Source organism: Porites lutea, chromosome 3, assembly GCF_958299795.1.
Source record: "Porites lutea chromosome 3, jaPorLute2.1, whole genome shotgun sequence".
Taxonomy (NCBI): Eukaryota; Metazoa; Cnidaria; class Anthozoa; order Scleractinia; family Poritidae; genus Porites; species Porites lutea.
In genome coordinates, this window is record NC_133203.1 from 33,635,881 (window position 1) to 33,651,229 (window position 15,349).

The window sequence follows — 15,349 nt, forward strand, 5'->3', positions numbered from 1 at the left end:
TGAATAATAATGTCAGTTATAACCGCTTGTTAATTCAGTTATCTGCAAGAGAGTGGAATAAATGATATTTATTTATAACACAAATCACACGGTGTCGTGCAATCACTGCGAAACATACGCTTGACTGGTACTAATGACAACAACTTAAAATCTCTCCCACGCGCGGACAAGAAAACGTAGGCACAGAAACGTGAATAAACCGTGTATCGAGAGGATACTATGAAAATATAAAAGACTAAGTTTCATCTCCTCTGGTCATCCCATAAAGTTTAAGAGTCTTCCCTTTCAAATTAAAAATAGTTCTCGGACTTTACTGATACCATCTCTGTACTTAATCTTTTTATATCCCGCGTAGCATTTCTAAACATATTTTTCTCTGAAGCGATCGTGATCTAAAGAAACGATGGGCCCTGGGAACGAGAAGTCTTAGGTATATGACTGTATTTCCGTTTCGGGTAGTTGGCACAAACACATAAGAAACGTTTTCTCGAAATAATCAAAACTGACGCGATGTTCCTCTATTTTGCCATTGCGTGGGGGGCAGATTCGTAATACTTGGTAAGTTTTCGACAGTTTGATGAGAAAATGGTTGATAAAAAGATTTATTCTATAAAACATCAATTTGTGTCGTCTTTCTTCCCTTCACCGTTTCTCCTTGGACAAACTGACGTTTCCCCCACCCGTTGTTGAGGTGTGAATTTGTTGCTGTTACTGGCACAAGCGCTCATTTCGAAGCAATAAACAAATTTGCTCAAGTGACTAAACAGAAGCATTCGAGCTCTGACGGCCGTTAGCTTGTTATCTCAATACCTTTGTTATTAAAATTGCCGCCATTACCAAAGTAACGCAGATCTCCTGATTGAGAATACCCATGCAGCAGGAGTTTGAGCCAAAATATCCATGAATGAAACATTCGCCTTCAAAGAAAAGTTTTGATTACTTTATGGTGTTTACAGAAAAACGGAATTTGGGATTGGCTTGGGTTTTAGAATTAGAAACTGGAAATACTCATTTTGCCTCAGTGACTGATACGTTTTCACAATTCCAAAACAATTAAAAGCTGAATTCGGAAATACTTTCAGGAATTGTTTTGTGCTAGAGCTTTTGCCATTCTCAGTTTTCTGAAATTCTTTTGGCAATCTTATTTTATCACTAAAACCTATACCACAAGATTTGAAAGTCTATCCAGTAACTCGCGCGTATATTAAGGAAAGTACTTACAGTTGAAATATACAGCCATACAGTCAACTCGATTTGCTTGAACAGGGGCCGCGAGGAATCGGTAGGTAATGATTCTATTGTTTGCGCCCGCAATTAAATCTTTTCTTATGGTGTAGAATAAACTATTCTCGAAACCGAGAATGTTTTGATCAAAGCTGTGTAAGTCGAGCTGAAACTGTGCATGGAACCTTGCGTTTCCTGTATTTATATCTCACCTATTGTATGGAATATGTGTGAAAATCTTCATTATGAATCGGTATATTTCAAAGAGCTACACAACGAGCAAGAATACCATTGACCGACAATTTACAGAATGTCAACTATTACTAGTTAAGTCAATAACAACAGCAAATCTTTTTCAGTGGTCGCAATTTTCTAATGAAAAATGGTACACGCTGAATTTCTCAGCAATAAGTCCAGGAGTATCACCGGTCAAATGGAATTTTTCATATCAATGCTAGACAATGGCTGCAGTCTGTCTCCAATTTCCTTCCTAACGCTTCGAAACCAGATGAGTTATTAAACAAAGTTCGTCATGCCCCCTTATAACACTGAGGATAAAAATGAAGCTACTTGTTAGAAATACCTCTATTGCCCTGCTGCAGCTCCTGTGCCTGAAGAACAAAACATGGAGCAAAGATAACTAACGCAATAACGATGAAGACTCTCTTCATGGTTAAAATTCTAACAAAACTGAAAAATCCTTTTAACCTAATGAGTTTTGTTTTAAACACAGATGTTGTAGTCTGTCCCTTCAACTTGACGTTTGTAATTTATTCGAATTTATTCATAAACGTCACGTAGTAGCTCACTTTCGATATCAGTCGATCACTCAATCGTCTCTCCAACAACCATTATACCAGCGGTTATTTGGACATTAAAGTTCTAACATCGCCATGAAGCTTATATAATGGCTCAGTCAATTCCAAGCGTGCCCATCTGGGGATTCTGGGGATTCTGGGGATAAGAATCGTGACGACTTTCATTGTATGGAAATGAGTCTCGTGATGAGCATGTGGTTTATTTTGGGGGATGACTGGAATAACGCGCAATGTTTATCACGTTTAAGTGCTTTTCTTCCATGCAAGAAATCAGACTTTGTCTTTTGCGTTAAAACAGGTTACGTTTCATGCTTATGACATAGTAAGCCGATAAAATCGTAAGTGCAAAACAGACATGACAAAAAGTAAAACTGTAAACTCTCTCTGATCTTATGGTAATTTGGTTCTGACCTTCACGATCACGTGCGAAAAAGTAAATACAGCTAAACGTGACAGAAAGAATAGTTTTGTAAAGACGTGTTCCGTGTCATGGTAGCGCAGAATCTGGGGATGAAAATCGACACGATGCTCTCAATCTCAGTGAACGCTTCGAAAAACAACGCGCAATTGTCCGAATGTTATGTTTTGAGACGAAAAATTTGGAAAGATTTATGGATTATACTGTGATGTCGCTTACAAATCCACACACCATTCGTGGTAGACCCACACTAAAAGATGTCGAGCGTTTTCGGAATGGTTCGTTCTAAGAATTCTGTCGTTTGAAAGCGTTGATAACTTTGAAAGAAGTGAATACGTCAGATGTTGAAACAAGGAAGAATGTTCATGAGCAGAACTTCGATGATGAGGTAAAAAACAACAAGCAAATCGTCGTTGATTTACCTCTCGTGTTCAACAGCCTGATTCTTTTCCTTTTTGTCATGATGCTGGATACTTAATTGTAACGAACAACTTGATATTTCGTACATCATTAATATTATTGTACAGGCGATGATAAATGTCGAGGAAACAAATGTTGGGCCGATTTTGGAATCTTTGAAACTGAAATGAAATTCAATGAAATTGCCTGATTTGACTAACCTAATCTAGAATTCTTATGTATTTGCGAAATACTGTAGGAAAACGGCATAAAAAAGAATTCAAATTCATTTTCGGCGACCGAAATTTACGGCTTCGAGACAGCACTCCCGTTTGCTGTCCACTTGCTGTCCACCGCAACAGATGATGACGGAAATGACGTAGTAAGGTAGAAGTGTTCAAGATCAGAGCAATAAAAGGAGATGGTAAACCTACACGACTTTTACTCATGCCAAAATGCTGCTCTTTGCAATAAAGTTTTTTTCGTCTGCTGGGTAGATTATGCTCTGGAAGGTTCTACATTTTCACTGAGTAAATGTTATTTTACCCGCATGTTTCACACTGAGAGATCATGACACACATATCGATTTACTGTGGCTATTAGCGGGGAAGAGCGTTGCGTGACGACATTAAAAACGGCTGTGTAGCAGACTATTTTGAAGCATGATGGTGAAGCTTTTTATTACGGCTGAATGAGGGTTCCAATTTTCTCCAAAGTATCTTCTGGATCTGAATAACTAAGCGATTTTCTTTTGTCCATGAATGTAATGTTTTTGTGCAATGCTGTATCACGTTAAGCCCAACTCATTAGTTTTGTTTGGCAAATCTTAAATTATTACGGGTAGTGATTTACAGGTCGTGTGTACTGTTGCAATAAAACGTAATACTGAATAGAACGGAGGTACAAGGCAACTGTAATATCATCACGACTGAGCCATTCTTCGGTGGTTCCAACAATGTTACCTCTTGCGTCTTTGGCTGTTCGCTTTGCGACTGGGAAGTGGGAAGCCTTTACACAAGCGAAACCTGCTTAAAGACATCCAAGACTGTTGGCATGTACACAACAAATCTTCAGTCTTGAAAGATCTTCACTTCACTTAAAACTCTGTTGCCTTCGCATAGATCTCTAAGATCTTTAATTCTTGGGTTGCACGTGACGTCACCAAAAATCAAACTAAGAAACTATCGATTCTTCTGAGTTTCTACTTTCACGAGGTATTACAGTACCTAAACCCCTTTACATAACCAAATTTTTGGTTCGAAAGGGTTCTTCGTTTTGCGAAAGAGGACGCTTGAATTTCCAGGCTTTTGCGTGACGCGGCATTTAGCTGGCGGCCGGGAAAGCTCTTATGTGGGTTAAAAACATTACCGATTTTGGGAGATTTTGCAATCTAAACATCCCTTGTCTCAGAATAAATATTACTGTAATCTTTATGAGTTCCTCAAGCGAAGAATTCATGCAGTAGTCGGAGAACTCGAAAACAGATGTTTCTGATGGTATCCGGCGGTCATATTGGTGTTCCTGAAAGGGACACCAACATGGCGTTTCCATACAAAGCTTTATAAATTTAGGTAAACCGTTTTTCCCGATATCTCGCATTTGAAATATTTCACAGACCTGATTCTTGGCAAGGGTTTTTGTATATTTATCTTTTTTCATTTCCCAGATTCTAGTCCTTTTGTATTGAATGGTTTGCATTTTTATTTTTCATTGCGTGACAGTGCAAGCCGAGAATAACTCCCTCCGCAGGTGATGTTTGATTCACGAATTAGCAGCGGTCTGTTGCTTTTGCGTTTCCGGAATCATTCACTTCCGTCACCGAGAGATGCGGTTCACAACGAACTAAGTCACGTGGTACAAGTATTCTCCCTTATCCTTTTTTTTGCTCGCCACTTCGCGCTTCGGTCGCCCTTCGGGCGACGGTCTTCCGTCACCCTTCGGACGACCTGCTGTGCACCAACGAGAATTGTTTTTCAAAATGGCGAACAACAAAGTCGATCTGGATCAGGTAAAAAGCAAAGAAATCCTTTACAGTAGATTCATAAAGATCCCATTGGGCTAATTAATCGTGCTAAGCGACAGGTATAAACATTTTTCGAGGTGAGACTTTAAATAATTAATTTATTTATTCACACGCAACTCCTCTGGACCCTGTGCAGTAGATTGAAATCATAATTCAACTTTTTCACTTGCTGTCGGTGACTCTGAGGAATTATGACGAACCTCTGGGGAGGACGACTCTGCATATGAAAGGCAAGGGGATGCTCGTCGGCAATTTTGAATTAAACCCCTACAAGAGATCGATCCGGGCGTAGCCCAAGCTTTTTTGACCCCTGAGAGACTATGTTACTGAAAACTCAGACAATACACGTATTTTTATATTTTTTCACATGCAACCCTAAACAAGACCTTCACGGCTAAATATAATACCGTTTTGCCCAGAACACCGTAAGTGAGACCAAAATCCGAAATTTACACCCCGGCCTAAGCAAGACGACGACCATCCCAAGCCCTTTTATATGCGAAGCGCCACCCCCCCCCCCCTCCCCCCAAGTGACGAACGCTCGCCCTCTATTCGTCTCCTCACTTCTTATCTTATCTACAAACAAGCGAGACTCAACGCTACTTAGAGCGATCTTGTTTTAAAACAACTGTTGCGATCTCCCTTAAATAGTTACAGACGACTCTCGGTTTGGCTTTCCTACGAAACTTTTACAATCCTAATAATTGCATCTTTATGACGTTTTGCTATGTGCATCACGTCCTCTTTTCCTGTTCTCGCGTCCCGGGGGGAGGGGGGGTACTTACTCATAAGAGGCTAATGGGGATGTGCCGCCTGATGCGGCCGCATTTTCACGACTGGCTTGACTATAATTGGGTCGCATTTTCAATAGAGTTACTAAAACGGGGTCGCACATTTTCGGATTTTTTGGTTTTTTTCAGTTAGGTGATCCAACCAGACTTAAACATCGCCCTGAGGCAATACATCTTTTGACAAAGAGTAAACCAGCAATGTGTTGTCTTCTTTATCTAAATAGACATTTTTTAAGTGAAATATTAAAAAAAGAACAATATTTATCTGACAAATTGAATTCCCCACAGCCGGCAATGACAAGATGACAAATGCCTGACAAATGACGGGGGGTATGGGCACGCTTGGAATTGACCGAGCCATAATAAGTAAACATAAAAAATAAAAGTACAAAGAAAAAATAATAAATGAAACAAAAAATAGCGAAGTGAGAGGAAATATAATATTTGTCGATTGTTGAAGTGAAAGTTTGATCTTAAATCATGATAAAATCCAAATTGAAATAATATAATCTGCTTGCTTTTTGACGGAGGCCTTAAGGATTTCTACTGAATCATGCTTATTCTGGGCTTCCTAATTATTCACTGTGAAGAGTTATACATGATAAGATGTTCAATCTACTAACATACCTCTCATTTCAAAAGACTACTTATCGAAACTCAAGTGTGTGCTTTACTGCATTACGCACGATATTACACATTGTTGATGTCCACTGGCCTAAATCATTTAGTTAGTTACTAACCAAAGACAACACATTTTTCTCGGGTACTATATTCTTATAGTGCTTTTTTGTAATTTTTATGAGTTTAGGACCATGAAGGACTTAAGGAGTTCTCCTTTCATGGGTCCTTAATATGGAAATATTGTTTTTTGAAAGTGTGGGACATCGTCCCTAAACTTGACTTAAGTTCTTCCTTCTTGGGTAATCCCTCGCTTTGTGTTGATTAAACTATATCCTTTTTTCTGAAAGTAGGAAAAGTAGGACACCTTGTGATCATTTAGAATCATTATCAGCAGGGGCGTAGCGTCCTTTACGCAAATACGGACGTGCGTACTTGAGAAATTGGTAAGATCTTTTTTAAGGTTTTCTGTTATAAGTAAAAGCCATTTGTAGTGTCGTGACTTGACTCTGTATTGTGCAGATTTTTCCTGTCTGTCTCGCTGCTATTCAGCATCGTCTTTTAATACACGTAGAAGACAACAGTTTGAGTCGTGAAAAGTGATAAATTCGAAACATTCTTGTCTGAATAAATGCTTGCCTTCAGGCGATCCCATTGAGTATTCATTAAAATCGGAAACTGAAAATCGACCCTTACTGATAATCAATTCCTTTTTAGATTTAACTGGAAAGTTTTCCTTTTCAAAAGCTTTTTCATTTTGATAGTTTTCTCTCTCTCTCCATAAATGTCGAAAAAGTCTATCAAAGACTACTTTGATGTCGCTCAACTGGAAAGTCATGGACCAATCAATCAATGATCAATTCTATTTAAAGTCATTGCGTGGGATTGAGGTTGCTCTCAGTATCCGAGCCAGGGACTAGTGTATGAAACGCATGACAAAAATAAAGTTAAAAAGTAAAATGAGATAAAAAATAATAATAATAATTACAATATTAAGAATTACTAAGTCCATGAGAATACTAAAACTACAAAGATCAATAGACTCTAATTTTTTTATGAAATGAACCTAAGTTGAGTGACTGTTTAACGTATGTAGGTAGCTTGTTCCATAGCTGAGCGACCTCATAAGTATAACAATTATGGTAGCATAGGTTGTTATAGGAGGGCAGAACAAGATTGCAGCCTCCTCCCCTTAAGTTATAATAGGCTGATTTAGCAACAGACGGGAACCTTATTTGACAACGGGAAAGCGCGCAGAAAGGACTAAACTCGACTTCCGGTACCCAATTTGCCGCTCTGCCATTGGTCAAGCCAGTTGTTTGATTTGCGCGCGCAGTCGTCAACAGACGTTCCCGTTATGTTGCTAAATCAGCCTAATGTGAGGCAGGGTACTCAAAGAAATTAGAAACCAAACCATGCCGACAATAATTCACGTACGCAGGTGCACGTTTGGCGCGGTACAGTAACAAGAATCTTGTAAGAAATTTACTCCAACCGAACAGATGTAGTATTTTTTTTAATGACAAACTTTACAAAAAAGGCGCCTTGCCTTGTGCTGGTGAATATTCCTGTACCAGCTCAAAGAAGAACGTTTTAAAAGCTTTTTTGATATCACGTTCTATTGTAAATATACCTGTAAACGGCCAGTTATGTATAAAACAAAAGCAAAAACGTTATTTTGCACGACGTTTTTAAAACCATATGGACCCGTGTGTGTACTTGTCAAAAGAGTCAGCAGCAGATGGACAAATGGAGCTAATTTTAATAAATAGAAATACATAAAATACTAAGTTCAAATAAACTGAATCATTTTACTTCGTAAATCAATTTTAGAATTCATTTAGTCGTTTTGGTAAAATCGATTTAAAAACTGTTCAGCTGACTATTTATAAAACCCTCCGTTAAATCAATAATATATGGATTTAGCCAGGGCTAAAAGCGAACCTCTCGATAAATTTTATAGTTTGCTCAAACAAAATATAAAATCGTATAATGTTAAGTGGCGAAGGCAAAGAGCCACGGTAAAAAAAGACAACAATAGGTCTAATTAGCAAAAAAGTAACTTTGCACGTGCAGCACGCATTTTTTTGTACATTTCCGCTTTGCAGTTGTTCTTTGCTCGACTGCAACGTGAAACTTCCAGAAACTTCCTAGTTTTAAAACACGTTTTATGAAGGAAATGTCTCCACAAGACACGGGTGGCCATACGTTTCCCGCCAATGACATTTGGCACATTGGCTTACTTGTAGTGGGTGTACGGACCGGGTCGTTCGGGCGTAGGCTACGTCATAACCATGATGTTTTCTTGCTTTCATTGGTTACCAATTGAGCTCCGTCGCGCGGAAGCTCCGCTACAAGACTTCTTTTAGTTAATATTAATGTAAGACTTCGTCGACACCTCTGCAGTTAAATCTTTGTTTAAAATTATATCAAAAACCTGCCTTCCTTCTCGTCACCTAAGACCACACTTACATTTTGCAAATACATGCCACTTAAAATACCCTATTCGTCTAGAGTAAACAATGTATATCCATGATCTAGATTTAGCCAAGGCTAAACGCGAAGCTCCTGCTTATACATTTATAGTTTACTTCAAAACAATACATTTGGAACCATTGCAAAAAAAAACCACTACCCTATACTGTAGAGGGAGGAGCATATGATTTTCGAAGGAGTCAGTAATTTTAGAAAAAAAAGAATACAAACATTCCTGGAACAAAAAAATCTTGCATGCCGAAATAGTCTTCTAGTCACACCAACAAAAAAGGAATAATCTTCGATCACAAAAATGGATATAGAAAAACATTTAAGCCCAAACTAAATCTCCCAATCGCCCACCTATACCTCTTTCTTTTCTGAAGTTAAACTCGCCTTACTAAAAAGACGACCCTCCTCGGGGGCGCATAATTTACTCGTTACGACTTATCACTTTAATCTCCCAATGGGAAGGCCGAAATGAAAACTCAGGCTTATTTTGGGGGGTTTACCTTTTTTTATCTTATTTAATAGTAGTCTTAACTGTGCTAACAGGTCCTGTTTGTTTTACGTACGAAACTACTAATAACTATATTCTACAGTTATTGTTGTTGTCGTTGTGTTTTTGTGTGTCTGTTTGTTTGTTTGTTTGTTTGTTTGTTTCAACATAATCTGACAACATAAATTTAGGAATTTCGGTTGCGTTTTCCTGAAGTCGAAAAGCAATAATGAAAATCTTTATTGAGTCTTCAAAAGACATATCGGAGGTTACAAACATCGTTAATTATCAGATTCAGGGTGACTAGGAAATAGTGTAGAAGTTTTCTTAACCGGTGACAAGAGCCATAATGGCCGGTGTACAGCAGCCTGAAAGGAGAATTTCTAATCAGAAACTGCGAGTTAAAGGGTTAAACTACACTTGTGGAGTAAAAGCGGAATTCAAACCAGAGACGGAGAAACGACTGAGTTGAAAATATATCCTTTCTCTAAGCCATTTAGCCCTGAGAACTATTTAATTATGACTTACAACTCAATTATGACTTACAACTCATAACTATTTACTCTGACTAATAACTATTACTATTACTATAACTTACTTATAACTATTTACTATGACTTCTGTGTCGTCGTACACGTAAACTCCACTTGAACGTCTTAGTCTTGGCGTACCGTGGGAAATTTCTTTCTTATTGTGCCCCTGATTAAACGTTTAAGAGAAAGGTCTTTTGTCGATAAATCCACACTGATGGGTTAGCTAGAGTACGTTACCTCTTGTATTCGCCTAAGTAAACGCGAGTAAATGGGTCTTTGATTAAAAAGTGCTATAATGTGATATGCCAAAAGAACAAGCTGCCTCAGTCTCTATGGATAATCAGCATGTCACTGAAAACTATAGTAAAAGTATTTTACTTATTTGCTTTATGGCGGAGAGACTGGTTGGAACGTTATTATGCATGAAGAGTTTTACCTAAAGATATAATATCGGTATTCAGTGAATTATGAATTTCATCTACGCATAAATTAGTCTGATCCATAAAGTGTCACGTCACATGTGAACCTAAGGGCCTGTTTACATGAAGGTCGGGGAGGGGGGGGGTAAAAAAATAACCCTCCTTTAGATGCAATCTTACAACCCCTCCATCCCGGGGTACACTTTCTTAAGATTATTGAATGGTCGCTAAGCACGTAAACAAGACAAATGCTGGCAAACCACCTTTTTTTGGTGATTGATGCACTTCTACACTCTGATTAGATCCTTTATTAGGAACCGGTCCTTCTTTTTTTGTAAGGTGGTTCTTGCTTCAAAAATTGAATTTCCTCTACACTCACTTGCTGCTATTGCTGCAAGCTTCAGTGCTTTGGCTTTCAATTGTTACCTTTAATAATGATGCATAGCTACCTTCAAAGTGAATTTTGCGCGAATTCAGTATCGCGAATCCGACCTCGGCTGGGCAGGTTATTACCCCACCTTGAAAGGTTTACATGGGAAAATTTGACCCGGCTGAGAGGGGTCAATTCGCCTTGGCGGGTCACCCCACCTATTTTGATGTAAACGTGATCAACTAAAATGACAGGTTGTATGGACAGGCGGGTTACCTCACCTACCTGGAGTCCCCCACCTCCATGTAAACAGGTCCCTAAAACAATCAAAAGTCGAATGTGTTTAGAGTGTATGATAATACATATTGTTGTGGAGAGAATGTAGTGCTATCTATAGCCTATTTCTTCTGTAAAATCTGCAAACCAAATCAGTGTTTTTGCAAAAATCACTGTGATAAGAAAAATTAAAACACTAAGCACACCAATTTTAAAGTCCTCCTTCAGAGTTCACATCTTTTTGAATAGACTAGATAAGACGCTGTTTTAAGGCTAAACAGGTTACTGTAAGCTGTACGCTACATGTATAGACTGGGTCTACAGCTATCTGGCAAATTTTTGCCCAACAGATTATGGATATCTAGATTCTTACTTGCGGGGTAACACTGTATTCATTGAAATGGGGTTCAAATATGGTTAGAGCAGCATGAACGTCCGAGCGATTTAATAATTCCGGTGCACGATGATTATTTGATAACTCTTAGATATCGTATGGAAACAAATACTGAGTGGAACCGATCCCGCCATCTCGATTCACACTATTCAATCATCACACTATTTTAACTCTTCGACTTAAAACCCCGAACGAACACTGGTTTTGATGGCCCCACATTTATGAACCTACTTTTATGGTCGTTCAGTTATCGCAACTGTTTCTATTTTTTTCTCTTTTCCCAAGTGTTATTACGGTCGGGTGGAGAAAGCGAATCTCAAAAACACTGCCCTTGAAATCAGTCAAAAAGCATAACACTGAAACCTATCCGCTTTTAGGGCTCAACTGATTTGAATTTTAAAAATATCATTTATTTATTGAATCATTTGACAGGACATTTCCATTCCTGACCACCTGATGGCGAGTAGCTGTCCTAATTCAACACCAAGTACCGTGACCAAAACTGGGGCGTTTGATGATGAGACATTAAAAGGTATGAAAAATCTCCTCGATACTATTCCAATCTCGATTATTTGTCCCTTATCCCGCTATATCAAACCTCACACAATTTATTTGCTTCTGATTTTGATGGTGTTCAATAACGCTGTGCTACAGTAGTCGGCAGAAGTCAGTGCCACATTGAAGTGAGTCCACATTATAAATTGTATCACGCGCATGTAAGGGTGGGGAGGAATTTGACCTAGTGGAGCGAATTTGACCTGCAGCCCCCAAGTTCCGATGACGGGAATATTTTGGAGTTTCGAGTTGATCACTACGGCTTAATGTCCTTGAGGGCAGGCCTCGCGTGACTAATACTATACAAAAAACACTACTATTGTGGACACAGTTCATGACCTTAAAGCCAATAAGACCTTTTATTTGATAAGATAATTTGATCGATGACACCATCTAGTACCCAATTCACCGGCTGACGTGCTTAGGACTGTCCTGATCGTATTCTGACATATAGCTTGTGTTGATATGCACAGCAATCGCCGAGGTTTACAACAACGAAGGCGACAGTGACTATGAAAGAGGAGACTTTTACAGTGCCATTGAAAGTTACACTCAGGGAATCAAAACCAGCTGTAAGGATGACAAGCTCAACGCCATTTTATTCACAAACAGAGCAACTTCCCTCTTAAATTTGGGTAAGAACTTACAAAGTGCGTTCCTTTGTTAGGATTGGTTTTCGATTTTCCATTTCTTTGGACTCCTTGTGTGTAGGTCTGTATATCCCTTTTCCGCGAAGGCCTCTTTGCGTCATATGGAGCTTACCTTTTTTGTTTCTTTGTTTTGTATTGTTTGTTTTAAATTAGTTAGTTACCGTATGTATTCGAGTAAGCGCCCAACCTCGAATTAGCGCCCACCTCGAATAAGCGCCCATCCTAAAAGCAGAGGAAGTTAATAAGCGCCCAGCCTCGAATAAGCGCCCACCCCCTCCTCCTCCCAATCAAACTCAAATAAGCGCCCACCCCTACCCAACCCACTTGAGTGAATAAATTCTAATAAGAGACTTCCCCGAGGACGGAGTTTTCTTCAGAGTATTTTACAGGAACCTTGCTTTGTTAATTCTTTGCGTTTTGTTATTAGCATTTATTGCTTTGCTGCAAAATAAACATACTTCACTTGCTGAAAATGGTGAAAATTTAATAAGCGCCCAGCCTCGAATAAGTGCCCACTTTCAAGGTCCAAAAATTTAATAACCGCCCAGGGCCGTTAATCGAATAAATACGGTAGTTATTTAGTTATTTAGTTAGTTAGTTAGTTAGTTAGTTAGTTACTGAGTGAGTGAGTGAGTGAGTGAGTATGGTATATTGCGCCCTTACTCTCCAAAGGGAGGCATTGGTCTAGTTACAATAAAGGTTTCATCACTACAACAAATTATATAAAATAAGAACGGAAACAGCAAAATTATACGGCATATACCATTTCGATAATTATTATACTATAAATTAATTAACTAATCAATTAGATTTTTGACTCAGGGTCTGTTTTCGTTTTTTAAACATTAGATGGGCATATTTTGTTATAACTTGTAAAGTATTGTCTAATCTGAGTAAATATATAGAGGACATTACTGGGTGGCGCGAAGATATGAATTTTATTTTTGAGTGGCAAAACAATATGTTACGAACGAGCGCAGCGAGTGAGTAAAATATTGTTTTTGCCACGTTCTTTTTATTATATAGACAAAAAGACATCGATAAAATAATAGATTTTTATTAGCCAAAAAGTAATTGTGACGGCTCAAATTTACAGTACAGCAATATAAGACATTGTTTACAATAATCTTGAGAAATAACACTTAGCTGAATAGGGCTCTACAATGACAAAATATAGGCAAAGCTTTGAAAAATGTGTAAATAAAATTAAAAGAACGCAAGACGCCTACAAATTTTAGAGGGAAATTTGCGAAATTACGTTATCGACGTGTGAGATTATGGAAAATAAACCACTCGGGTCCCGGATGTAGTTTTTATGAATTTTACGAGTGGTATATTTTCCAGCAAAACACTTGTGTCTATATAATAAAACGTTCTATCATGATCTGTTAAATTGATGAAGCTTGCATCATTGGGAATTAAACATATGGCGAGTGAGACGAGATTGGCCAGTGATCAGAAATATGAAAATAAAGTTTCTGTCTAAGACTATCGTATTCAGTAAAATCAATTAAGAAGTGTTTCTCGTCTTCTATGCAGTTTCTTTTGCAAACTAAACAAAGCCTTTCCTCTACTGGTATAGAAGCTACTTCATTTTCATATATACCTATTTGTATAAGTATGAACTCCCAATCGCAGTTTAGTCATACTGATTCTATGAGCTGGATTTCTAACTATCTTTAGGTATTCTTCTTAGCGATAATCTTTTTTAATTTCCTTGTTTGTATATTTTTGTCTAGAGAGAGCCGAAATGTCGTTTTGAGCTTTAAACCAATCTTGAGAAAATTTTTCTGCAACTGTTACTACTGTTGTTAATGCTAGAACGAGTGTTCTTAACACATTGCTGGTTTTTTATTACCTCGACTTTGTAGTGCATTTTTATTGTTTCGTCACTATTCAATAAATCATAAAACTGACTGTGATTTCTTGCGTAAATAAAAGCTTCATTTAAGAGAGCGTTGTCTGATTTTTGTTCTAATCTTTGCCAGTAATATAAAAGGGAGGCCTTTATGTCTATAGATACATGGTATCGGCCAAGTTCGGCTCTTGTAGGTTTCAAATTCGTCTGTTAACTTTAATAGTCTTTCAAGCTTCTCATCAATTTCAGCGAGACGAGCATTTGTTGACTTGCATTTGGGGCAGCCATGGCTGTCGTCCTCGAAGACATCCTCGTCTGTTTGTGAGCTTTATCCGCGTGTACGCTTCATTTTTATTTCTTTGAGAGCCTCTTACCAATGTAACTTGGGTTCAACATGTCGGTCGAGTTTGTGGGAGTTCTTCCTTTGTTTATTCTTCCAGGGTACTTCGGTCTACCCTTCATCTCATCAACCAATATTCGCAAATTTGAACAGAAATGGCCGACGAAGGGCCACTTTATGGATGAACTACCACTCGTATTTTTTATATTTTTTATCCAACAGGAGACTGTGACGCTGCTGTGAGTGACGCAAGAACAGCGAAAAATCTTGATCCAACTTATATCAAGGCAATAGCGACAGGTGAATTCAAAGGGTAGAGATGACAGTGAAATTGTTGTTGTTCGAAATATCTATATGACGTAACTGTTTATCAATAGGATGCCTAAAATGATTGCAATTGCACAATTGGTTTTGGCCCAGGGGCCCATTTCTCGAACGTCCCGATAGCTTTTCGGGCCCGGAAAGCTGTTTTATGTAAACCGTGTTTGCATTCAAGATCAAAGTTTCAATAATTTTGAAAATGATACAATGAAAATATTAGGTAAGGAAGAAAAAAACTGACTGGTTTGTGAGCTAGGAGCTTACAACAATTCAACAAGTTTTGATTTCAAAATTTGCCTTCGGGCCCGAAAAGTTTCAGGGCCTATCGAGAAACGAAATCCTGCCTGACGTCGATGTTTCGAATTAAT

The 15,349-nt window shown here is 38.3% G+C and overlaps 1 protein-coding gene across 1 annotated transcript in view; it reads left to right on the forward strand.

Annotated features, from left to right (window-relative positions):
- The window catches only part of LOC140930980 (tetratricopeptide repeat protein 4-like), a 73,002-nt gene extending 57,914 nt beyond the window's left edge, over positions 1 to 15,088 (forward strand). The window contains exons 2-4 of the mRNA XM_073380725.1: positions 11,690 to 11,789; positions 12,286 to 12,447; positions 14,883 to 15,088. Of these exons, the coding sequence (XP_073236826.1) occupies positions 11,714 to 11,789; positions 12,286 to 12,447; positions 14,883 to 14,977 (333 nt within the window). The 5' untranslated portion in view covers positions 11,690 to 11,713 and the 3' untranslated portion in view covers positions 14,978 to 15,088. The remainder of the gene's footprint in view (positions 1 to 11,689; positions 11,790 to 12,285; positions 12,448 to 14,882) is intronic.
- The last annotated feature ends 261 nt before the right edge of the window (positions 15,089 to 15,349 follow it).